General features: G+C 43.2%; 2 protein-coding genes across 3 annotated transcripts; one reads left to right on the top strand and one right to left on the bottom strand.

The window, feature by feature from the left end:
• Positions 1–1272: 1272 nt before the first annotated feature.
• LOC123026844 (galectin-related protein-like) lies at positions 1273–9630 on the top strand. The gene is made up of 4 exons (XM_044436926.1): positions 1273–1381; positions 3547–3635; positions 6010–6190; positions 6653–9630. The coding sequence occupies exons 1-4, from the start codon at positions 1283–1285 to the stop codon at positions 6794–6796; spliced, it is 513 nt and encodes a 170-aa protein (XP_044292861.1). The 5' UTR covers positions 1273–1282; the 3' UTR covers positions 6797–9630.
• A 4-nt stretch (positions 9631–9634) lies between these two features.
• On the bottom strand, positions 9635–26273 carry PLEK2 (pleckstrin 2). 2 transcript variants are annotated; one of them, XM_044436923.1, is made up of 10 exons: positions 26233–26273; positions 19563–19745; positions 17525–17689; positions 17036–17217; positions 15813–15904; positions 14822–15009; positions 14095–14196; positions 13149–13232; positions 11023–11101; positions 9635–10435 (listed from the first exon to the last, which is right to left on the bottom strand). In XM_044436923.1, the coding sequence occupies exons 2-10, from the start codon at positions 19608–19610 to the stop codon at positions 10308–10310; spliced, it is 1068 nt and encodes a 355-aa protein (XP_044292858.1). In that variant the 5' UTR covers positions 19611–19745; positions 26233–26273; the 3' UTR covers positions 9635–10307. The 2 variants fall into 2 exon arrangements, with proteins under 2 accessions (XP_044292858.1, XP_044292857.1); XM_044436922.1 differs by lacking the exon at positions 26233–26273 and having other exon boundaries at positions 19563–20064.
• Positions 26274–26902: the final 629 nt, after the last annotated feature.

The raw sequence follows: 26902 nt of genomic DNA, 5'->3' as shown, positions 1-26902 counted from the left end.
ATAACTGGATGGGATTCAGGAGCAACAAAGAGGTGGAAATTAGGCAAGGCAGCAAGGCAGGGCATGGCAAGGTAAGGCAAAAACTGGGTGTAGCAAGGGTCAGGCATCACAGAAAAACTGAACCACAGCTTGCAGGAAGACCTGCGTTGCTGAGGAAAAACAGCAAGGCATGACATGGCAAGATACAGAAACTGAACCACAGGAAGATCTGTGTTGTTTGAGAGAAGACAGCAAGGCACAACAATATAGCAAGAGTCAGCCTGAGCAACTTCACAACTAGCATGAAGATCTGCATTTCTAAGGTGATACAGAAAGGCAGGAACCAAACCACAGCTAGCAAGAAGATCTACATCACTAAAGCTGCCTCTGGAAGGAAGAGCTTGCACTTATACAGCTCTTCCCCAGGTCTCCTGCCTGGTGCTCATCAGCTGGCTGAGCACAGTAGCAGGGCTTGGGACCAATCCAGCAAGTACTGTGATGGTTGTTCTGATTTTGGCCACCAGATGGATCCCTGGAGCAGCCGAAATCCTGGCACATCCATTCCATATGCATCCCATGAAATAATCTGTATAAATATCAGAAATATTTATTTTCCAGTACATCTGAAGAGACTGTATACAGTTCTGTTCTGTGTAGGCCTTCTGAAATCACTGGAAATGCATGTGTAAATCTTTGAGGCATCAGTGCATGAAGACAATCAAATTTTGTTTGGTGCTTCTAATTCATGCATTTCCTTTTTTCCTTGATTAGGAATGTCCTTTGTTTATGTGTTCAGTGTGGTGCGGTGAGTACAATGTTGGACTAGGGACTTGGAAGGTCCAACTTTGGGCCAGACACTCACTCACGCTCAGTCAAATCTACCCCTTGGGGTTGTTGTGAAGATAAAATGGTGCTATGTGAGCCACCTTGGGTTCCCCACAAGAGTAAAAAGGTGGGATATAAATGGCATGCAGAAAAAAATACAGATGCCTCTGAGCCCTAGGCCACCAAAATATTTCACTTATATAGCACATAGGCACTGAACATTGATTTACAACGTACATCCCTCTCAGACAAAGAGTCTTCTTAGGCTACTGAAAGCAGTTTTGGAATGCTGCTTGAACATGGGCAAGGCCACAGGCCAGCACAGCGGCGTCCCTCTCAGCCTGTTGGATGCCCATTTGAAGAAGTGACTGTTGTGACTCAGCTCTCTTTGCGGGCGGTGTCAGCTACTGTTTGCTAGAGATAATGTTCCCCATGATGATAACCTCTCTTTATTCTGGCTCATTTGTTTGTTTTCTTTATGTGCAAGGGGGTGGGGGGCACATTTTCTGTAGCCTTCTCAAAAGGCATGAGTGCAGCAGGCCACATAAAAATGACAGAAAATGACAAGTGCACCAATGTAAGTATAAACATCTACTTGTACTTTCTAGGAGGAGATATTTCTATACAGGGAGAAGAAAGTAAGCTTAACTTACCATCACCATTCTACCATTACAACTCTTTGAAGCTTGAATACTTTTCATGCCTCACATTTTCTTGGCATAGCTAATCCCACAAATTCTTTAAGATATTTGTTTAGACACAGTGCTATATAAGGATCCCTCAGTAGTACTGGAATAATGCAGAAGTAATACTAGTAGAAGGATCTTTTATTATGGGTAGTTGAATCCCTTGCTATATGTAAAGTAGGATCATTGTGTCTTAAAAATACTACTGCGCTTGCAGAGGGAAATGAACTGACATGGATTGTCTCATCTCCCTCTCTCCCAGTGCTGCTTTTTTGCTCTTAGGTGTCATTGTAAAATGAACTAATACTACTGAAGAGTCTATGGGTGCTTCTAGATGAGGCATTCATTGTGCAGTTATGCTGCTTGTTCACTGAATTTTGTGGGGAAGGGAGCAGTTGCTGATTTCCATTTGTAGCCTTCCCATGTTTTCTCACAGGTTCTTCCATCTTTTCTTACCAGAAAAAAACAAAGAATAGAAGTTGGACTAGCTACAAAATTTCCTTTGTTTGCTAGCAAAGGAGCTCTCCATCTATGGCCACAAAATGCAGCATCACTCAAGGCTGCAGTTCTAAGCCTGCTTATTAGCGCAACATAGTTAGGAAGAACTTGCTTAGGATCAGACCAAACACGACGTTTTCTTTCCTCCCTTCTTAGTCTGATCCTAGAAAGCCTGTTACTGTTTGCATCCAGGATACAATAGTCCATCATCATCATTGTCATCAAAATGGCATTTTAGGGAGGGACTGATTAAATTAGCAATGAAGAATGTGCTGTAAAGCCTAAAATATTTTGCATTAACAAAATGTCTTTTAACATAGCCAGTGTATCATTGTGTGATAAATTTGAAACTAAACTGCAAAGTAGTTTGCAAAATCCTGCACTAGATTAGGGTTTTCCATACAATACGTATGCAGATGACAATTAAGTGTCATTCAGTATATCTGTGTATAAACAGTTTGCACTTGCACAGGGAGGCAATGGAGTGGACATACATTCCAGGCATTCCCTGGTAGTCTTCTAGTTTGCATTCCATTCTGTAGTCAGTGCTTTTCCATTGTCTGGCAAGTATTTATGCAATAACTTGACAAGACTGGAGAGCAGGAAGAAAAGAGTTTACGGCTACTAGTGGAGACTAATGTCCTCACTCCCTAAACCATTAAAGGAAGTTTATCATAAAGAAACTTTGTGAGGGATTATTTTGTTTCAAAATATTGCAGTGTGTTCAACAGAGATAAAAGTGAAAAGATGTCTTCGCTGTAGGAAGTGAAACTTTCTCAAAACACTATCTGAATTGTTCCTCTGCTCTCTTAATGCCCTGGTAAAAACCAGTGGCTTCATTCATACTGACTCCAACTGGTACATAGAATCAGTTTCTTTCAGTGCCGATCCAGTTCAGACATAATGCTAAATTTTGATCTTACATGGCAGGACATGATACACAAACCCCTCAGGCTTGTCTATTTTCCCCTTCCCTCACTCTCTTTCTCTGGCAGGGCCACAAAAAGGAGATCAAGAAGCTTTTATTCTGTTTTTAGTTAATTGCTTACTTGTTGGGTCCAGAACTGAAACTGGATAATTTTAATTATAGTTTAAGTTGCGATATTAAAAATATTGTGTACATTTTTAGGTGAGTAAACGTGCAGCCTTAATGAAAGCTTAGACAGAAATAAGACCTACAATTCCCAGCATGTCCCTTGCATAGGGTTATCCTAAATGTTATTCATTCCACCTATCCATCACTTAAAAGCATGGCAGCTCTGTTTGATTCTTGGTGAAATGCGTTTTTCCTTAGTCTGTAATTTAGGTTAACAATTGTCTGACTTTTGTAGGACTGGGCTGCTTTTCTGTTCTACAACATCAAATTTTTGCTTTGTAGTTAATGCAGAACTCAGAACATATTCACAACTAGAGAGAAAAACTTTGCAAAGGTGTTCTTATGAATATACAGTTTGCTCAAGTTAGTAATAAATATGCAGACTATCACCTATCACTTTCTATGCTATCATACTGACATCAGTAGCAGACACACATTCAAAATAACTTTTGCTCCATTTAGGTGGAGAGATATACTGGTGAAATTAAGGGAGGACTGAGGCCAACTATGAAAATCACTATCATGGGGGTTATATACCCAAACCCCAAAAGGTAGGTGTGCCAGGAGGCATTCTTGCAGGAGTTTCACAGATGTAACTGATAATGATGACCTGGAAGTAGTCTTCTGACTAACAGCATTGTTTGGGTGAAAAGGGAGAGATTGTCTTGTCAGAGTCTATTTTAAAAGGGATTCTTTCCTCCTCTGTTTCCTTGGGAACATTAAGGAAGCATTAAATGTGAGAGATGTCAACTATTTCTGAACATGGTACCACAACAGTACATAGCTGCTTATTCATATTTCAGAGACCCAGGTTAAAAAAATAATAATGTCCTAATGCCCCTCCCCCATATTTACAATGAGAGAAAACTAAATAATTATATTCTGCATTGAGGAGGGAGTTTGTCAAGATGAGCCCCAAGGAGATGTCTAACTCTCAAATTCTATTACTCTATAATGAAAGGCTTCTGTGAACCCAAAGTAACCCCTCAGAGAAATTGCATGAGTCATTTTTCTGGGCTTGCCTCTTTCCAGGCAATCTCCACAGGAGAGGTGCAGTCTTGCCTCATTTCTGTGTTAAGCATGGACTTAACTGAGGCATCAAAGCTGCCTGTTGCTTCTCTGCCTGAGTCACCGTTCTGGGGTTGACTCATTCCTCCAAATCATCCATGATGGGAGAAGAAGAGAATAGAGGTACAATTATGCCATATCTCTGCTTTGGTTTTGACCAGCTCATTTCAAGACCCCTGACACAGCAATATGAGAAAAATCCTGCCCCTAGAGAAGGCATGCCTAGAATAGTGACTCGTGCAGAAACAAAAAGGATCGGGATCCTATGAAACTGGATCATTCTTGCTATTACACATGCTAAAAATACAGAAATACTGCCCTAATATGACCTTAATTATCGTGGCTATTTTGGACAACTTTGAAAGTCAACAGTACAGAAATTACAGAACCTTACAATTCACAAGCAATTAATGTTGCAGACAAGACAAAAGTGTGGAGTTTATCATCTTGTCCATGTGTCCACAACCTTTCTATGGACACGTTTTGAAATTTGGGAAACTGCTGTGGGCACCATCACCACTTTGGTATTTACCTGTCAAGTCTATAGATCGGAGGCTGCATCTTATTCAACAAAAACTCTTGTTTTATATCTGTTGGACACTGCAACATTTCTATAATAAGCGGTTGTCTACTCTGGCTAATTGCTGGTGGTGCATCACAGCTAATGCTTGTTTAAAGGTACAGTCCTGCCAGGATGCCAAGGAGCCCCCAAATTCAGAAGCTAATGGGCATCCGGTGCAGAGTAGAAGTGGCAGAGGCAATCTTCTCTTCCCCACCTCTTCTGCTCTGTATTTGCTTTTAGATAACCATTTTCAGCTGTCAAGCAACAGGCTTTCAGAGGGGGAGAGAAAGAGGCTGGAGAGACTTCAAGGTTACCTTATATCTTGGCCACTTCAGTCACCTCACTTCCCCACAACCCAAAATGCCTTCTTTTCCAAGGATGCCTTTCTAGACTTGGAGAGTAGCCAGTATAATTCATTGTGTACCACCTGTGATGAGTCAGAGGAGGCACCATATTGAGGTCTATTGGAGGTGCCCACAGGTGCCATGTGCAGGGGTCCTGCTCTGATTCTCTAAAGTCATCTACTGGTGCAAGTCCCCTCTGAGTTACAGCACATCAGGAGGCTACAATGTGGCCTAAATCGGGACGCAGGAATTGCTGTTTATCCCACTGTTTGTGTCAATTAGCTCATCAATGCTAGGGTGCCTTTGCTCTCATGGACAACCGTTTTGAGGGTGGCGGTTGCTCATAATGTCTGGACCTTCTGCCTTTCATTTTCTTCTGACTTCACTGCTTACGGTCCCTGTCTTCCCAAGAAACTCAAGGGTAACACTTTCAGCAGCTGATGGAATGGGACTCTCTTCCCTGAAATCATTCACCATAATTTGTTGTTTTTAAAGTATGAAACACTTTGACTCCATCTGAAAATTGTATCTGATGGGTGTTACACATCTGTTGGAAATTAAGAAAAAAAAAAGGAATATTTTTTCTGCCTTCTTTTTCTGCTTCTCTCACATCTGTGAATGAGGGAGTTACATGATATATAAAGACATTGTCATTCCATGTCTGCACTGAATTTTAAAAAGTCCACTGACACCATGCTATAAAAATGAGTTTTATTTTTTATTTGGTGTATGTTTCATGCCAGTTCCGATATTGCTGTAACAGGGTCCAAGACAGAGCATTTTAGCCATTTCTGCCTAATCACTGGTGGAGGTAAGCATTTAATGACTAGTTTGTATTTGCAGTGGAAATAAAAATGGCCTTATATGGTACAATAAACTCATTATGTCTTGCACACTGTCTGGTTAGATTGCTGAGGCCTGTGTCCCTTACAACATATTCATTCCTTGTAGTTTTTCAGTGACTTTGCTTTGTGATCCCGTGGACAATAACACAAGCAAGGACGTGGGGCTTCTACTTGTAGTCAACTTTACTGAGAAATCCATCATCCGGGATTCTAGGATTGCTGGGAAATGGGGTAAAGAGGAAAAGACCATCCCCTATTTCCCATTTACGGCAGAGGAATCATTTAAGGTACATTTTTTAGATGGTATCTATTATAAAATGTAAAATAAATATTTGCTGCCTTATGCCATCACACCATTAGCCCATTTAGCCCAGCACTGGCTACTGTGCTGATGGGCAGCAGCTTTCCAAAGCCTCTCGCAGAGCTCCTTGGCAGTGCCTGAGATGCTTTCACTGGAAAGGAACTGCACTTGTGACCAGGGGAACACAAGACGTGCTCTCATATCACTGCACTTGTGTTCACAGAAGCACAAGAGAGACTGGCTGGAGTCTGGAGGAACTTTCAGGGCAGTCATTCTAGTTCATTTTCAAAACTGTGCAGAGACAGTGGTCATGCTTCAGTTCCTCTAAGTCATTAACGGGACTTCATTGCTTAATATCAATTAAATGGTTTTGCATGTCCAACTTTCTCTGGATTGCACTCAGACCCTGCAGCTGGCACAGCCCCCCTTGCTTTTCATTCCCTTTCAGATGGAGCTCTTCTGTGAGCATCAGCAGATTCGGATCCTGCTTGATGGACGTCAGCTTTGCAGTTTCAGTCATCGTGTGCAGCCGATACAAAGAGTGACAGCTTTACAAATCTCAGGAGATGTCAAGCTCACCAAGGTGGTCTGAAGAAAGGAATAAAGAACCCATCTTGGGACAGTTTTATGGTAACAGTGCCTTTCCTATCGCCTGTGAGCTACCTCGTTACTCCTCTTCTTGTGTGCGCCTCTTGAGATGAAATCTGGTTCGAGGTGTGTTTTTAAGTTTTTAAGTTTTTCCCCCCTTTTCTTATATGCAAACAGAATTTATGTATTGACTTCCTACTCTAAACTGAAGTACAACAGTGACTGTGAGCTCCTGGGACCTTGCTTGTTTATGCTATTTACTTCCCACCATTCTTCAACAGCTTTGAAAATATATTTTGCTTTTAAAAAATCATTTCAAAAATATAAATTCTAAATGTAGATACATCTATCAGCAAGTCAAAATCATGGCACGAGGCTGCCCCTTCTCACTTTGACATTATAGTGCTACCATTCCATGAAGTCACGACTGTGCTTCTAAACAGAGAACCAAATACAGTTGTGTATGCAATGCATACTGATGATTCAAAAATGTGACAAGTACACATCCAGTTTTGTACAAAGTAGGCTAAGCATATGATGACCGTCTTTAGGAAGGTGAAAATATACACATGAATTCATTAGAAGAACTTGTACACCCCTACTTTGGAATAGTTATATGAATCTTGACTACAGCTCTTTTTGGAAATTGCAAGTCTCACTAGCAAATGATAAATAAGCATTCATAGTGTGTCTATACGCCATTTACATGCACTACTTTTCATGCAGCTGCAGTGCTTAAGTCCCTTCCCCTATACACAAACCAAGCCTAATTCTGCCTTGAGTTCAACAGGAACAAAATTATGCACTTTGCCCCTATATCAACCTAACACTGTACTGAGGTCTTCCTTGGAGGTGGCCTTACAGGTACCTCCGTCAGGTGAGGTGCGTGTCAACCAGAGAGGCAGCTTGGTTGTGCAGCCCGTTTACAGAACTCTTTTCTGAATGAAGTTCACCTGGTGCCAACGGAAGGGTCTTTCTGGCATCACAAGAAGTGCTTATTTCCCCAGGCTTTTTAATGTGTTGTGTTGTGCTCTGTTGTTACATTTTAACATCTGGTTGGAGTGAATTGCCCTAGCACTGCTAAAGTGCAATATATAAAATTTTAAGACAGATTTTTTTTAAAAAAAATCCCTTTAAAAAAGTATAGGAGTGGCTCGATTGCATGCCCCCATGTATGGTCAGGATGGGGAGCACTGACTGGAGGTGCTTCCTGTTTAAGAGGGACATGTGGGGGGAGCAGAGGTAGACGACCTGCACAAGCCTCTCCCCCAGGGCTTCTGCTACCATTGCATGAAGGTATTGTGTGGGGCTTGAGCTGCAGTGCCAAAGAAAAGAGGTTACAGCAGAAGCGGCTGTAAGAGCATGAGCCACTGTGGGACTGGACATGAACTGCTGAGAGCTGGCTGAATGTCGAGCAGAGATCCCTGTAGCTGTAGAGCCAAATATGCCAATGAAAACAACCCTGACATTCAGTACTTGCGCCAGATTTTTGAGGTCCTTTGGCCAGGACCCCGTCAATGACCCCCCCCCCCCGATATAATGAGCTGCTATTGCACCTTGTCCTCTTTCCCATTACTCCCACTGCTTGCTTAGCAAGCAAAGCACAAGGATGCAGGGGCCTCTCCTTCTCACCACCACTGCTGTCCAGTCCAAAGCTGGGGGCACGTGAATATGGTGGTTGCAGCGGGGAAGATGAGCGAGTCCAAGGAGCTCCTGTGAGTGGGCCCGGCTGGGGGGGGGGGGGGGCTCTTTGGCAGGTGCTCAATCATGCCCACCCTTCCAACAGGCCCTGCTGTAACTGAAATATCTTTTAATCTGGCCAACTGTACATTTGCCAGACCTCAGCTTCAGGCTACGTTAAGCAAACCCAGGCACTACACAGGCATCCCCATCGTTCTCTTAAAGCCTGCAGTTCAGCTCTATAAAACTGGTTTTATAGTCATCTTCTTCCCCCAGGAAATCCTAAATTCTGCAAAGGGGTGGGGGTAGGGCTAGCAAAAGCCATCAGCCGCCAGTGGCCTCCTTCTAAGGAAGCTGAAGCCAAGCACAGTGGTCCCTGAAACTTCTCCTTGCTTGGATGTGGGGAAAACATTACAGTATTGCAGGTTCACCTGTTTCTGACTTTCAAAGGCCATGCATGTAAGAAAGCACAGACAGCCGAGATAGAATAGGCTGACTGTGAATTTACATAAGGCATTTCTGGTTTGTGACGGTAGCATGAAGAGTAAGATGTAATCACAAAATGAATCATTCTCTTAGGCTGAGCTCAAAGAATATATAATGCAGTGTAGGGAGGGGCTGCTTAAAATGCAGCCATTCTCCTGCAGCAACTGTTGTAGCATAACAGTCTCTCATAGGGATCTGCTGAGCTTCACCACACCTCAGCAAGGCAGCCCAGGAAGATTTGCAGCTGGATAGTGCACTGTCATTGCACTGAATAGCTGCATGCAACTGGCTTGCCCCATGGCTGCATTTCGAGGCTCCCTCATCCTGGTATCTGTGTAAGGGAGCCTTGAGATAAAGCTCTTGTACAGCTTTCCTAGGTAACATCAGGGAAGGAATACAGAGTTCTCCAAGAGTGTCCCTGGAATATCAGCAGGTGTTTTGGTGTGAGTAGCTGGATGCGCAGAAATATTCCTTTTTCAAAACTGGAGGTGTCTGAAAAGATCCTTGGTACTGACCAGCCAGCAACCACATATATCGGCTTTTTGTCTAGTGATGACTGTGAAGCATAACTTTATATGAAGGGGCTTTCCAAAACAAAGTCACAGGTCATTTTAACCTTGGCATGTAATCTGTGCTTTTAAAATAATTAAAATTTGTTTTGAAGGAATACCACCACTGCTTCTTTGATTTTTTATTAAATCCTTTGTTTTCAGTAACAGATGTTTTAGACTGACTATTCTGTAGGTATGCACAGAATACAAAAATAAGTATTTCTCATACAGAAAATAGAAATATATCCTAGACTGATACTTACTTTCATAATGGTTGGATGTTCATTTCATTTGGTCATCTATCTGCTATATTTTTGCTTTGCCCACAAATAACCCTGTTGAACTAGAACCTGCTTTCGCCCCCAAGAGTTGCACTTCTCGCCCGCATAGGGCCTTGAGGTGGTCTAAGCAGAGGCAACTCACAGATCCCTAGAAGAAGTTTTTCCCTGCAGGTGGAAGCCTCCAGTGTAAATCCACAATTAAAGGATCACAGAGAGCTGAAAAACAGCCTTGCCCGAGATCTTTGGGAGATGCTTCCAGCCCATGCAGACAGAGGGCTAATTATTTTAATTGATATACAGACTGACAAAAGGAGGGACAAATAATCGGAATTTAGACTTTTCAGCATGTGCAAGGTGACATGCTCTCTTTCTTCATGGAAAACGCCTGACAAGACTTGTCAGATGTAGGTGTGGTGCTTGACTGAAACGACTTATGCATCTCAAAAACCAGCCCAGGCAGCAGCAGGCTAGGTCTTCAAAGTTGCCATTGTCCCATATGTACACTTTTGCAGGTTTACTATGTTAGCTGCTTGATAGCCTCAATCCACTGTGTTCTCTCTGCCTTGCAACTGGCCTGTATGTAGTAGTGAATGTCATCCTTTGTGATGATTTTGAAGAGGTTGCCCTGCACATTTCCCTTCACCCCTACAAAAAGGAAAAGAAAAACACAAGTAAGCAAGGCAAGATGGCAAGTTTGCTGCTGTAGCTGCAACACCCTGCCAGAATCTTTTGAATATGATCAAGATAAGGGTGGCTGCTTGTGCTGTGTGATTAATCTTTACAGTGTTTTCACAAGTGATAAGGAAAAGTAAGTTTGCACAAACACATAGAATGTGTTTTCTCCATGTGATCATGTATGAGGTGAAGGCCCGTACCATTTCCCACTGAAAGAAATGCCCTTCTCCAGGCTGCCCTGCTCAGTGCCCAAATTAGAGAAAGAACAAGAGTGGTCATGACTCCCTTATCTTTGGAACAACATTTTAACATACCGTTTTTAGAAAACTATGGGGTGGGGAGGCAGAGGGAATGGTTTGGCTAAAACTGGGTGATGCTAATGTGGTATTTGAGGAGTTAATTCAGCCACACTTTCACTCTCCCAAAATCTGAGAACTGGCCCAGAAAACTTAAAAGACTATTGATCAATTGTAAGTACCTGCTTTACCCATAAACAAAAAAGGAACAAAACTTAAAGCTCTGAAACAAAAAACAAATCTAGCAAATTCGTAACTTGCCTGTTGGGACTCCATTATCTTCCAGTGCTGAGACAAGGCACCCACGGAGACAAAACCCCCCAACGGGCCTATTATCTTCCTAAAGGGGGAGCAGGGGAGAGAAGAACAAAATATGAATGATATCTTCCCTATTCAACACATTTTACATACACGAGGAGGAAATGACTATGCAGCAGGTAGCCACATCAGCAACGCTCCAAACTTGTCCCAGCCTGTTTCTGTTCAAGTTTATGTCTCTGCAGTTTTTTCCCCTATTAGACTGAGATGCTAGACTTTAATTCTTGATACAGGTTGTGACTTCCTCTAAAATTAATGGTGTTGAACTCCAAGCTGAGGGGAATTACAGAAACCCAGAATGGGGTCTGTATATCAAGTCCATCCAGTCCTGTATGGTCTCTGACTAGAGTAGACATGTGCAAAGCAGGACCATTAGCATTCATGCAGGAGGGTATTTCAGGAGGCTCTGTTGCTCACGCAAGTCCTGCGCATGCTTGAAGGCCTGTTCTACACAACCATTGTAACGGTGAGGCAGACTGCCCTCGCCAAATGCTGCCGAAAGTCCCCACCTTCCCACAGCCCCTGGGGTTAAATAAGACTTAATCCCGGCCCATGACAAAGAAGCAGCACTGGACTAGCTCATGCTGACCCAGGACTTGGGAAAAAGAGTCTTTATTAGACTACAACACACACATATGCACAAAGGAAAAGTACAAGTAACTCCAACTACTCAAGAGTAGGGAAAGGGGGAAAAAGGAGGAAAAATGGATGAGGTAGACAATTCAGTATAGTTTACCGAAGTTTACCCCCTTAAGGGTCATTTGACAGTCCCGGACTCTAAAATAACAAACACTAACTGAGCTAAAGCCTATAAAACTGTCTTGCTGCACCAACCGGTCTCCTCAGAGTAACCGTCCAATCTTCTGAGCAACTGACAGCTGGCAAACCTCCATCTCTCTCTGAGGCGAGGCCCAACAACCTGGCCATCAGAGGTCTTTTTATTTCCTCCCAAGCCAGCATAACGCTTTGATCCCCAGGGGGTTCTGGAAAACATCCAGCCTTTTACCCTTCTCCAGTGTCAGGCCTGCAAAGGCATCATTTTATTGCTCTTTATCTCAGTTCCTGCTTCCTGGCATCCGTCCTGGGGAGGATGATATCTAGTTCTGTAAATTTTCAAGCCTTCACTTCTTTCCCTCCTGCTGTATGACCTCGGTGCCAAGGAGTCTCTATCAAGGCCGCCAGTATTTTTACTGCTCTTCTCACCAGGCCAATCAACTCCATCTTTTAACCCCTGCTGTCCCTCAAGCCTCAAAAGGCCCTTTCCATTGCAACCATTACTGGTGCAGAGCCCCTGTCCTCCTCTGCATATGTCCACCACTGACTGGTGGTGTCCCTTCAAGAGCTCAGGAAGGGGGCTTTCACATCACCAGGCCTACTCAGTCTTTTCAACTGGAGATACCAGTAACTGATCCTGGTGCCCCCAGCATGTGCTCTTCCACTAAGTGATGATCTGTCCCAATATACCAAGAGGCCGTGCCCCTTCTTTCTTCTCCTCCACGGATACAATGGATGCAAGGCACGTTGATTTGCTCAGATCAGGGCTATAGGACATCCTAGTCCAATTGCTGCTCCTGAGGCAAGCCTGCTAGACTGCTGCTTGAGGCCTGTAATTTAGGGAAACAGCCAGTGGTACTTCCTCTCAGGCTACATGAGGGGGCAATAGCGAGCACCACACACGGCTGTGAAGAAAGTACAGGAAGGCGGAATAAAGGGTTTTTACAGAAACAAGAGGGTCTCGACCTGTTTGTGAGATGACAGCATCCACCCCAATGGCACGGGCATGGCAGTCTGCACGTGACACGGGACTGACCCCACCACAGTGGAGATTGCTTGGGGTGGCTGCATCTCAGGGTACCACACTTTGGGGCCAGAGTAGGCAGAGTTCAAGTGTCTGAGCCTCATGAGAATTCTTGTATACATCCAAAACTTGTGTGGTTCTTAAAAAAAGATTTCAAACCTATGTTACCAAAAGGTAGGATTTTTGTAGAATGCATGTACGCATGCAGAGAATGAGAGAAAGAGAGAGAGAAAGTGAGAGCGCTTCAAGTATTGGAAGTTTGTCATCTCACCTTTGTAGGATCATAATAGTGTAGAAAAGCAGGGTCAGCCCTCAGGACAAAGCGCCTCACCTTCCAGTTTTTCCTCTTGTGTCCCTAAAAGTTGAAAGATTCAATATACTTAGGCCCAATCCTATGCATATTCAAACAGAAAAGGGCCTACAACCTTCAGCATTCTTCAGCCAGCGTGGGATTGTAACCTTAACCTTCCACCCATCACAATGTGCTCTCTTTAAATTGCCTATTGATCTGCATACAGTTGAGACATGTTTGTCACATTTTTATTAGTATTATTATACATTTTATTTCTATACTGCCCAAACCTGAATCACTCTGGAAGGTTTACAACAACACATAAAATATAATAAAAATAAAATACAGATAACAATAAAACCATTGCAAAATTTTGTAGAAAATTAAAATGCCTAATGTCATTGCCTTGAAATGCACGGGGAAAAGCTAGATTCCTGAAGCTAATTGAGTTGTTGAAGACAGTGATGCACCAGAAACAGGCTTTCCTGCTCAAAACATTATTGTTAATTGTGATGACTGGGCAACATTCCTTAAGTCGCACTGAGAGCCAGACTACCACTGGCCCAGCTTTTCCTGGATCATATCAGATGGAAGATCACAGATCTAAATTCTCCTCCATTATCAGAAACTTCTTACTCATGGAAAGCTTGCAAATACCCCAAGTTAGTGACAAGCAGTTTTCATCTGGGGGATTATTAGACATATAACCCCACTGTTTTTCTGCAAGTCTTGCCCTGTATCCCATAACATCATTTATAACATTCTGATCTTTTACGTTGGTTAAAATGGATGGTTGGCTGTAGAAACCTGAAAGTTGTAGGACTTCTTTCTGTCTAAAGAAACATAGAGCTGTGACCTTCAAGATAGTAGAATGGTCCCTTCCTGCTTTCTTGGCTTGCCAACATGATTCTGAAAAAAGGGATACCTGTTTTATTAAAAAGCCTTGCTTCACAACTGTGCCACTCAGTTCAAGAATATTAAGATGAAACTCTTCTTTGGAACTGATTTTCTTCTTGCAGCTTTCAGTCTGCAATTAAAATGATATTTTTAAGTAAGCATTTTTTGAGTAGCAGAAGCAACACAAGTGTTGATTTCAAGCTGTAAGATGTAACCTATATTCCTCAAAGCTATAAATGTCCATTTTAATAATGAATGCAGTTTTCTGTTTTTATTGTTACTTTCTAGGGAATTGTACAGAAGTTGTACATATATGAAAAACATAAAGTGCTGAACATCACAAGTGCCCACCAAGCAGAGGGACAAATCAGAAATATTCTAAATAAATACATCTCCAAATCAAGGTCATCTTTGGCCAGGCACAATTTGATAAGCGGCAGAATTGGGGGTGCTATCCCTGGTGCCAAGAAATGACAGACACGAAAACACTGAGTTTTATTATTATGCATATACAAAGACTAAGTTGTACCTGCTGTGTGTGCACACCCAGGCCGAAGTCCACCTACAGTGTCAATCTCAGATAAAAGTCTTGAAAGCATGGGGAAAGTCAATAAATTTTCTAAGAATTCTGAGGCTGTTTATCATTTGCTTACATGTTTTCCCAACTGGTCTCTCTGATACATATGCACTGCTGCTGTCCCCACCTTTGAATGTCATAATAAAGAAACCCAGCTCAGAGAAACCACATCACTTACGAAAATGTACAGTGCTGTAGAGTCATCTAAAAACTGTTCCACCAGATCACCGTTCCTCATGGCTTCAACACTCCGGGCTCCCACAGGGTTGATGAAATTTTCTTCCAGCAGCATAGAGGCCAGTGTGACCCCCTCTAGCCGGGAAGCTGCAAAACTATTGGAAATCAGCCAGTCTACCAACCCAGAGCCTAGAGAAGAAAAAGAAGGACATTTCTGAAGGCAAGTAAGAATGGCATGCAGTTAGTCTGCTGTCACCCAAGCAGACAGCAGTTGCTGCATGTTCATAAATCAATCTGTCTTAAAATAAAAAGAGACTCATCTAACCAGGCTGAAGGTTAGACATTTACTTGTGTATTTCTACAACTCAGGTCAGACAGTACAGTCTATGTAAATCTACGCCACTTCCTTTCCACTGGAACTCTTTGAACCAAGGCAAGCTAGGCAGCATGGAAGATGCCACCCTGCATGTCACCAATAAGGTTGAGTTAAGAAGCAGAACATGGCATGATGTCCTCACACAGTTTTCCCCTCCCCACAGTCCAGGAAGCATCAGCCAACAAAGTGCAGGAAAAAACCTGGAGTGATGACATCTTGTTGCATTTCCATAATGATAATTTGGAGTCTGAAGCTTGGTTCTAGCCCAAGAAGAAGAGACTTGGTTGAGTGACTTGTCTGGGACAGCAAAGCACCTCTGCTTAGTTCCACAGTGGCCACAGCTAATGCAACAGGTACTAACATTTTCTGCTTGACTTTGGAACAGGACAGGGTTTCCCCAGGTGGCTAAGGAAATATTTCCACCTAACCCCTGACATGTGGGTTCCTATTGTTGCTACTGGCAAGTGGACAGAAAAACACATTTCTACCTACCAGGGCTTTGCCATGACACTGAAAATAGGTTCTGGATCTGCTCCCTGGCCAACCCAGTCAGAAAGCAACTTTTCTGATCATCAAGGAAAGTAGAAGTCAGGTAATTGAGGGGAGAGGGGTATACCTGTTAAACTTTCTCTATATGTGCTGCCTTGTCCTGTGTTGGGTGTTAGCTTAATTCCATTGCTGTTGTCATGCATTTTGTCTACAATATGACTGGAAAAAACAGCAATCAAGAATGGTTAGTGTTCAGCAACCGAAAAACCAGTTTTGTCAAATTATCACATTCTTCTGTCTTGACTCAGAAAACCAATCAGAACAAAAAGCCTCAAATCAAAGCATGCCATGCATGAATGAAAGGGAATTTTGCTTGCACACAGGTAGGAATCATTGATTTCGACCAAGTCCTGCAATTCTCCATGCTTCATTACATCCTATTCCAGAGAATCCTGACACTGTGGGGCTACACGCGCGTGTGTGAGTGTGGCAGGGAAGCTGGAGCACATTTAAGGAATGTTGCAGTCAGTTCTTTGGATACTCTTTCAAGCCAGGGGCAGTTAGTATTAGCCCATGTGTCATGGTAACTCTCCTCCGTGTTTTAAAAATGACCTCTTTGTGAATCAGGCAAAGTTTGACAAAGACAGCAACGAAGTGTCTGGGATTGATCAAAGTGAATTCTATAATGGGTTAGGATTAGGGTTAGGGGGAATATAAGGTGCATTCGTGGCGCTGGTTTCAACATGCACATTCCATCCAGTGAGGACTTGCATCTCTGAACAGGCCATCAGAAACAGCAGGGCCAATCTCATGTTGCCTCAGAAGAAATATGTTTTGAGGGAGTTAGTTCGCTTGTAGCTACCAGTGAGCAAGGTTGATCACATGTAGAGAATCAACTGTTCCACGTGCATGTGTACACAAACACAAGTGTATATGTCTATAAGAGCTAGTGTGGTGCAGTGGTTAAGAGCGCAGGACTGGGACTCAGGCAACCTGGGTTCTCAGGCAACCTGGGTTCTTGTCCCTGCTCAGCCATGGAGCCAGCTGGGCAACTTTCCGTTGTGGGGATAAGATTGAGAGCAAGGGGAAGAATATTATGTATGCTGCGTCGAGTTCTTTGTAAGAAAAAGGGTGGGGCATAAACCTAATAGATAAATCAATGTGTGTAGCAGGTGTTAGAAACAACAATGACATTTGTAGAAAGATACTTTCACATGGGTTTTCCATAGTGGTCCCACATGCTGGGTTGGGGAAACAATGGGAAAGCAGTGACAGAGAGTTACTTCCTTTAAGCACACAACACACAATACTCCCACCCAAAAACAAATCAAGGAATTCTTTAACACTTACTTAAGGCTGATATTAGAGGGCAGTTTGAAGGAATTTTTCATGAGGTGAAGTTGCTGAACTTGCCCTGGATGGCCAGCGTGAATGGCACCAGTTATGTCAAATGCCCATGAGTCCCGCTCTTCACGAGAGGAAGAGTCAAGAAAATACTCTACATTGTTTTTTGTCCTCAGTTTAATGACCAACTGCAAAAGAGCATCACAGGAAACAAACAGATTTAGACCTATAGTCAAAATATCTACAGCTATAGTTCTACATCATTCAAACATTTATTTGAAATGCTGACCACATAAGAGGAAGACATCCTTAAAAGCTTTATTGGTCCAATCATCAACACATGTAATCATTCTTTCTCCTAGATCAGGACTGTGGAAAACTGTGGGTTTGCTGTTGTATTTGTGATAGCATGCACTTAATTCAGTTTGGTCTGAATTTTCCGGTGCCAACAAAACAATAATGGTGCATAAAACGGGGAGACAGCATTGGACATACCGGCCTGTTCTCGTACTCTAGACATGGGCAGGTGATGATGCAGCCATCCAGAAGAATCCTACCCTTTGGAGAAGATTCTTTCTTTCCTGTCACAACTTTATAATAGAGTAGCCGGTCTTGAAGAAGAACAAACCATCTTGCTTTCCAGTTGTGGACAACATGACCCTGCAAACAAAAGCAGTGTTTCAGGAGCAGCTTAAACACAACATTAACCTGCCTTAGTCTTGCCCATAGATGCACTCTTTATTTGTGGCAATTCATATGCTTATTTTGGGGACAATCCTATGCATATTTAGGTAGCAAAAAGGTCCAACAACTCCCATCATCTCCCAGCAGCAGAGCTAGGTGGGAAATGCTGGCAGTCGTAAGACATTCTTCTGTCTAACCCACATAGGATTTCACACTTAGTTCTTAATGTGGTCCTGATCTTTATACACAATCCTGGCCATTCAACATATTCAAGGCACTCCCCAAATGATGTTTGGCTACCCCACAATGCTCCCAGAAATAATCCACTCAGTTATAACATCTGCAAGCAAAGCATGTGGGGCTAGTCTGGTCTGGCAGTGAAGCAAGTGGAATGCTGTCCATTACCCCTTTAGGGCAAATTTTGCTAGAGGGGATGTACCCAAGCGGGGCAGCACATGGCCTCTGAGGATGCAGTCCTGTGAGGATGCGTGCAAGCATCCAGACTTGGAGGATTAAGGGGAACTTTTGCAGAGCTCTGCAAAATAGCTCGACAACAGATTTTGGCCATCTATCTATAGCAGTCCGAAAGGGAAGCGAAAGAGTTTGAAGCACCAGCAGGACACATTGTGTTTGTCATTGCTGGTCTCCTCCCCTCCCTGCCTGTCTGAGCCTGCAGCAAACCCCTTTCCTGAGCTTGTTTTTGCAGCCTTGAAGAGTCAGCCTGCATGGTTCTTTCTAGGCTGGCTGTGAGCAAGGAAAGGCAGGGGATCCAAGCACATATCTCCACAAAGAGTCTGGAACAACTTTGCAACCTCAGACGTGGGATTCCGAACAGCCCTAATAACTATCTAGGTGCTGCTGAAGGGCCATAGGAGCACTCTGCCTACAATTAAAGAAAAACAACAACCCTAAAATCATGCTGAAATTGATATGACACAATTAAGAAAGCAATATAGGGCAATCAAATACAGATGGAATTACGCGGTTCCTCCTAAGCAACTTTATTTCTTTATATCCCACAGTTTTTCCCACCAAGGAATTCAGGATGTCTTATATAATTCCCCTAATCTCATCCTCACAACAGTCTTGTGAGGTAGGTTGGACTGAGTGCCTGTGATTGGCCCAAAGTCCTCCAGTGAGCTCCGTGGCTGACTAGGGACCGGCACTCAGATCTCCTGAGTCCCAGTGAAATGTTACTTATATTGTGCTAGCATGAGGGATTTCCAGCATTACCCATTAGAAATAATCACACTAAAAATAATGGGGAAATACTTTTACTATTAATTTAAAGGCTCTATTAGAAAATTAAATGGGGTCATAAAATGGCACCCCCTGTAAGGATTATAGTGAATATGTGCCAAACTTCAGATGCCCCAACACACAGAATTTACATCATGCCCGCAGTTGTGGGTAGAACATGGCAAATGTAGACACAGGAGAAAGACACAACTCCTGATAGTAAGGAAAGTCAATCACAATTTGACTTGTAGCTTGGAAGGAAAAAGCAATATTGGATTATGCTAGGAGCTGCTAGTCTAGGATCAGTTCAGGAGAGTGAATTATGAAGAAGCATATGCAAGATTAGACTTGACAAGGAATGAGCTGCTGCAGGTCACAGCAAGAAAGGAAAGTTAGCTGAAGGTTAGCATGTACGCAAGCCGGCTTTCTCGCCCTTCGCCTGGCAACTACAGAGACCATGCCACCTTTGAAAAGCAGTTGAAGATCACTAACTTACTGTGAACTCACTTTTGTGTGGAGAAAAGTTGACTCTCCCTCTTGTGCGTTTGCTTTGGAAAAAAGGAGAATTGAAGTCTGATACCACCCAGAGATAATCTTGAAGGCACCTTACCTTTTTAACCAGAAACCCCTCTTTCAATATTCCACTTCCTTCCTCCATGTTGGACCTGCAGCCAGTATGCAGTGTACCTGTAGAGAAGACTGCAAGTAGCTGCAAACCTCTCCCACTTCCTGGGAAGTTTTAAAAGGTGGGCTGACTTCGTTATAGCCTCCTCTGCTGTGTCTCCGCCTCTCCCTGCTCAGGAGACAATAAGCAAACAGTGAGCTGGAATGGTGACAGCACCAGCCTAAAGGGAATATAAACAAGAGGGAAAGTTTAACATGTAGTCATTCTACTATAGCATGTCTCCTGGTAGAGCTCTGACTGGATCAAGCTAATTTTTATGACTCAAGTAATATTAGTCATCTGATTATGCAACACAGGAAAAAGGCAGCCCTTCTATAGGTGGGAGTAAGAACTGGAGGCTACAGTGTTTTGTTGATTGGGCATTTCCAGTTTTGTCATCTTAATATACTATCTGTATGTGCTACAGTCTAGAAACTGTAGTGACACACAGGTGAACATAAAAGGAGGTTATTACATGCAAGGTCAGCTCCTCTGCTATGGGGAAATTCTTTTGAGTAATATGACTGTGGAGAAAATTGTATTTTTCCACACACAGGAATGTTCTTTTACAAGCATTAATTGTACCCTGTTCCAGGTTTCTTCCCCACACTTAGCATTTCTTCTTTGTGAACTGCCCAAAATGAATACTTACTTTATATGCAAATCTGTTTTTTAAAACTTAAAAAAATACAAAATAAAAATTAATGTTCTGTCAATAGACAGGAAGGAGAGATACAGAGTAGAGAGAAACAATCTTTAGGTCAAATTTATCTGCTCAGTACATGTTAACCAGTTATTTACAAAAGTGTGTGTTTGTTTACTACTATTTATAAAGATTTCCAAGGTCTTCGGTGATCATCAACCTTTAGAGACTCAGGGCTTCCACAAATTTACTTTTGCCACACACACATTCCAGTTTCCTGTTGTGTTGTTACTTATGGAAACCTTATGAATGAGTGCCCTGGGAAGTGTCCTGTCCAGCTCAGCTCTTGTAAATTCACAGGAACTGCTAGGTAATTATCAATAGGTTCAATCCAAGAGATGCTTGGGCTCTCCATATGCACAGAGCTCCTGTTCCTGCACTGCTTCTCTAAGCAGTTCAGAACTCCTTGATAACACAGATATCTTCATGTGCATTGAAGACTCACAGAGGTATCAATAGGGTGAAACCTCCTGAGATCAAGGCATTCAGAAACATTCTTCCTTGTCTATGTGAGGCTTATCCACTTTCTAGATCAATGGCTGAGAACAAATAGGCCTTTGTAGTGAAAAAACAGGAGTTTAAATTGGATGCTGAGATAGGAAGGTAGGAAAGGAAGAATTCGAGCAATGCCTGTAAAACTTCTGAATACCGACAAGGGATAACAGTCTGCATCCTAACAATGCGAGTCACAGGACAGGAAGCATGAGTCATTGTCTTCACAAGCCATGGAAGCTGTGTGCTTGCACATTACTCTGGAGCGTGGGAGAGGAATGAGCAGGCATTCGTTTTCTTCTTTAGAAAACACTGATAGGTTGTTCTAGCAGAAGTCCTTCCTTCTGTAGCTTTCCATTCCACAAACAGGCATTAGTTCTAAAGCAATCAATCAACCAACCAACCCTTCCAGTTGTTTAACATGTTATGTTAAGGGCTATGAAATGCCCAGGGAAATACACCTGTTAGGACCATGCTCTTAACAAACATGCTATTTAGGAAAAATGCACATGATGTAGTATCCTGGGCTGTGGATAATTCTACCTTCACCACTTCCTTGGAGCAGAGTGATGGACCTAAATATCAAATTTGTCTCTTCACTGGAAGAAGCACATGGAATATATGCAACTAAAGCTAATATTTTTCTGCCTTTTCAGAACCTTCTTTTACAACATCTAGGTCTGTGCATTCACATCCACTTGGATTGCTTCCATCTTGCAAACAGAGGGGATGAAATCCCATAGCCTAGAATGGGGTTTAAGAGTTGCACTTTTTTCAAAACCTATTAAAACATCACACTTCTTCTGGGATTCAGCAATAATATACCTTTTCCTCTAACCTAAGGTGACATGCTGTTTGTCAAAAGACACTGTACAAATCGAGAGAAGTTACAAATATTTAAACTCCATAATGTAAACTATTTCTTGCCTTGTCTATGTTCTACACAGAGCTTGTTAAATGCCACACTCAAGTCTTTAAGGCCAAAACCCAGCTATTTGCAAGGTTATAAAAGTTTGTAATGAGCCAAGTTGAAAGGATAATTGTCCTAACCTTTGCACAGAAAATAGATGGCTGTTGTGCATTTAACTACTTAAGACATTGAATGGACAGTGCCTACAATAAACATAAAAACTGTTGGGAGTAAGAAGGATTGTGGCTTTGGGTGCTCATTCTCAAAGACTGCTGGCCCGGGTTGAGAAGAATCTGAATGTGAAGCAGATCTAAATGGAGCTTGGGAGGGGGGCATGCTTAGACACTGACATGAGAAATGGGAGTTTCTCAGACTAGATAGCCCCAGTTTTTGACCACATGATGCAATGTCAGCAGAGGAGGGAGGTCCAGCTAGAGGAGTGGCACGTGGAGAGGAGCCAAGCTTTCAGAAGGCCCCTCACAAAGGGATATGGCCCTGGCATGCTGATAAGGAGAGTTCCTGGAGGTCAATTCTAGATTGGATTCAAGAAACTGCTCAGAGATTCATTTGGGTGATTTGTGCTTTGGGGTCAATAGGGACTGCTTTGCAAGGGAAACAGTCTTTGGCTTTTTGAATAAGCATAGAAGGAACCTTGGCTCATAACAAAAACTATATATGGAAAGCACACCATCTGGATTTTTTTCCTAGACAGCAGAACATTACGCTTTTTATACATTAGCCAGACAGACATTTCCCTTCACATGTTCTATCTGACATGAGATTTGAACTCACAGCATTGGTTCCCCCTGCAGCAATGGGGAACCCACTTGGATGACCTGCCTCAGGAGGCTGGTGAATTCTGATGGGCTTCCAAATGCTTGGGGGATTTTCCAATGGAGCGAACTGCTGATCCAGCTGAGGTCCTAGTCTCACAGTGGAACAGTGAGATGTGGAGGGCCATTGCTTTGATCATATCTGAGAGTCCTGCTTTAGAGCTTGCACTGCTCCCTGGTATACTGGGCAACTGTAGATGATTAAAAGGCTGAATGTTGGATACAGCACAAATCTCGTAAGAATTGCGGATGGCCAAACCATCCATGAGCACATCATTTTGCCAATGGTGCAGCTGCGTGGGCAACAAAGAATACGCCTCCATTGTGTTCTTGAGTAGCCATTCAGAGGCACCCTGCAAGGAGGCCTGAAGATTAACATGCTCTCCAGTGAAGCCTTGATCCCTGCAAGGGCCAGCTTTAAACTTTTTGGAAGATCACGCTTGTAGACTGGGGCTATGGCTACATATATCACCACTGTTGCTGAAAGCCCAACTGGCAATGGCAGCTCAGAGGGCCTTGACCAACTTTGACTGGTACACCAGCACCAGCCTCTCCTAGACATGCAGAATTTGGCCACTACCATCCAGGTGTCAATACCCTCAGTGCTAGATTAGTGTAAAGCACTCTGTGTGGGGCTGCATTTAAGGCTGGTCCATAAGGTGGAGCTAGTGCAGAATGCAGCAGCTCAACTGTTGTCAGGAGGCAACTCCTTTGCTGAAGAAATTGCATTGGCTTCCTATTCACTACCAAGTCAGGTATGAGGATTTGTATGTAGGAAGGATTACACTAGTACAACTATCACTATTTTTTTGCCTTTCTGCCAAAAAAAATCATACTCAAGCTAGCTATAGGTCTCCAGATGTTAAGATTCCAATTCCCATCAACCAGCTTAGCCAGTGGTCAGGGATGATGAGATTTATGGTTCAAAAAGTCGGCAGGGCCATCTGTTCCCTAACCTTGCTGTACTTTATGACAAATCTACTCACAATGCTTTGGGGTGGAATTTGTAATAGTCAAGTCTAGAGAGCTCAAAGCAAACCTCTAAATTTCAGTATTGCCTAACTTGTTATTACAAGAGACTCCAAGTTTAGTGATAAACATAACTTCACACAGGAAACAGGTCGAAGCGTGTGTGAGAGTAAGGCTCATTTCAGACAGTGATGTCAGGCTCACAGACATAGCTGCAAGATCTGATCAGGCTCTGATAATTTTCTTTTTGTCCTATAGACCACCCACACTGAAGGAGGGGAAGCAGTCAGCTGTTGGAGATTTCTATCAGAAGTTGTCTGAAGCCCTCCAATTTCCCTTGGAGACAAAAATATAGCCTGCAGGTGTGTTTGCCAGCATTATTTGAGCAGCTACAAACCACAGAGTTATCAGTGAATACATGAAAACGTTCCACTTTTCTACCTGAAGCGCCATAAAAGGTGTATTTTCCTTGGGACCCTCAGGCCCTATCTTTGGTTGGGATTTCTGGGGAAAATACCAAGAACCTCAGAATTTGGCTATGTCACTCCAGAATCTCCTATGGAAGCACAACATGCAGATACTGCTTCAGTAGCACTTGTAATTGTATTGCAGTGCTGCCACCTACACACATTTCCTGGTAGTCCATAGGATGCTGAATGTGCATTTCATGCCACTGTACATTATGAACCTGGTGCCCTGTGCTTTGGGCTACAATTCTCATATGCACCAGGCAGAATGGCTTTTGGTAAGGGAATATGGAACTGGTAGTCCCAAAAGGGAATAAGATAACTATTAATCCTTTATTTAGCCAAGAAAGATGTGAAAACTACTGGCCATATTCCATTGCCTAAAATTAGGTATTTATTTACTTAAATACAGATATTCACTTAAATATGCTTATCATCAATCTATACAACTCCAGGGACTAAAAATATTCAATACAATAAAACTTTCCTTTCTCTTTCAAAAAGTAACAGCTATATGCAGAACATTTGGATGTTCTGACATTTATTTATTTATAGAATTTGTATGCCATCGAAATACTAATGTCACTGGACGGCTAACAGCATAAATACATTGACAACCCACTCTGGCTGCAAATTAATAAAATATAGTAATAAAATTCGATATTAAAACATATTAAAATATTGATTAAATAAAAAGGTCTTAACGTGGCGCTGAAAAATTTATGACGGTGCCAGGCGGACCTCTCTGGGGAGTACATTCCATAGTTGGGCACCACCGCAGAGAAGGCCCTCCTCCGGGTACTCTGTCTCCTAACATCTTTCACAGAGGGTTCCCGGAGGAGGGCTTCTGTTGCCGATCTCAGGGGGGCAGGAGGGCAAATAGGGAAAAAGGTGTTCCTTTAGGTATCCTGATTCCAAGCCATTTAGGGCTTTATAGGTAATAACCAGCACCTTGAATTGAGCCTGGACTTGAATGGGAAGCCAATGGAGCTGACAGAGGACTGGGGTTATATGAGAATAACACCCAATCCCCAACAGCATCCTGGCAGCTCTATTTTGAACCATCTGAAGTATCCGGACTGTCTTCAAGGGCAGCCCCATGTAAAGCGCGTTACAGAAATCCAACCAGGAAGTAACCAATGCATGTTACTGTTGCTAGGCAATCTTCCTCCAGGTATGGATGCAGCTGATAGATTAGCCAAAGCTGAAGGAAAGCGCTCCTCACCACTGCCGTCACTTGGGCTTCCAAGGACAGCTCCGGTTTGAGGAGCACTCCCAAGCTGCAGACCCTGTCCTTTAGAGGGAGTGCAACCCCGTCCAGAGCAAGGCCCAAGTCACCTACCCAGGAGATTGAATCACCCACCAACAGAACCTCTGTCTTATCTGCATTGAGCTTCAGTTTATTGGCCCTCATCCAGCCCATTACCTCAGCCAGGCACTGGTTCAGCACAGCCACTGCCTCACCTGGGTTAGTTGAAAAAGAGAGGTAGAGCTGAGTGTCATCAGCATACTGATGACTCCGCAGCCCAAACCTCCTGATGACCATTCCCAGCGGTTTCATGTAGATATTAAATAGCAAGGGGGACAAAATGGAACCCAGTGGTACTCCATGGCAAAGTTACCATGGCGCAGAGCCAAAGTCCCCCAGCACCACCTTCTGGAATCTGCCGTCAAGGTAGGAGCGGAACCACTGCCAAGCAGTGCCTCCTACTCCCAACCCCGCCAGCCTAACCAGGAGGATACCATGGTTGATGGTATTGAACGCCGCTGAGAGGTCCAGGAGAACCAACAGGGACACACTCCCCATCTCTCCCCCTGCACAGGTCATCGTACAGGGTGATCAAGGGAGATTCAGTACCGTACCCGCGTCTGAAGCAAGACTGAAATGGGTCCACATAATCAGCTTCATCCAAGAGTACCTGGAGTTGTCCTGCCACCACCCGTTCCAACACCTTGACCAAAAACGGGATGTTGGCCACAGGTCTATAATTGGCGGTCATCTCTGGATCCAGAGACGCCTTCTTTAGGACAGGCCTGATTACCGCCTCCTTTAAAGGAGCGGGCACCTGGCCATCCCTCAGAGAGGCATTAATAAGCTCCAGGATCCAGGAACCAATCCCATGTTTGGCTTTGGTCAGCAGCCACGAAGTGCAAGGGTCGAATAAGCAGGTGGTAGGACGTACTTGTCCAAACACCTTGTCCACATCATTGGCCACATTAACTGAAATTCATCCATTAATACCTGATCAGACGGGGTCATTGGTGTCTCCCCTAAGGGAGCTGAATCAATTGTGGAGTCTAGCTCGTGACGAATCTGAGCGATTTTCTCCTTGAAGTGCTGGGCAAAGTCATCACAGCAGGCCATCGATGGTGGTACAGGATCTTTCTTAGGGCTGGGGTATATCAGCCCATGTACCACTCGAAGAAGCTCCGCTGGACGGCACTGTGAGGAGGCAATGGAAATGGAGAAGAATTTCTTCTTCACCGCTCTCACCGCCACAGTATAGGCTCGATAATTAGCATGTAAGCGTCTTCGGTCAGATTCATCCTGTGATTTAGAGCATTAGAAGAATGTTTCTTGGAGTTCAAATGGTAGACTAGAAAGAGCCAGAATCCAATCCCCACAAAAAGGGGCAAAATCACTGGACAGTCATGAGAATCACTATCATTTAGCCTCATCTACCTGATAGCATGCTTTGCCCTTGAAGGGCAGCCAAAATAATGCTAATGACTAAGTCTGCAATCCTATTTATACTTGCCTAGGGTTAAGTAAATGGCACTGAAGTCAGCAGGCACTTACTTTGGGTAAAGAAATGTAGAACTGCACTGTAAAAAAGCTTTTTCACATATTTGATTATATTTAAATAAGCAAAACAATACAATGTACATTCAGTACGCTCAGTTCAATAAAA

The sequence above is a fragment of the Varanus komodoensis genome, unplaced genomic scaffold, assembly GCF_004798865.1.
Source record: "Varanus komodoensis strain SLA01 unplaced genomic scaffold, ASM479886v1 scaffold3, whole genome shotgun sequence".
Taxonomy (NCBI): domain Eukaryota; kingdom Metazoa; phylum Chordata; class Lepidosauria; order Squamata; family Varanidae; genus Varanus; species Varanus komodoensis.
Note: the sequence above shows the minus strand (reverse complement) of the source record. Positions and strands in the feature narration are given on the sequence as shown.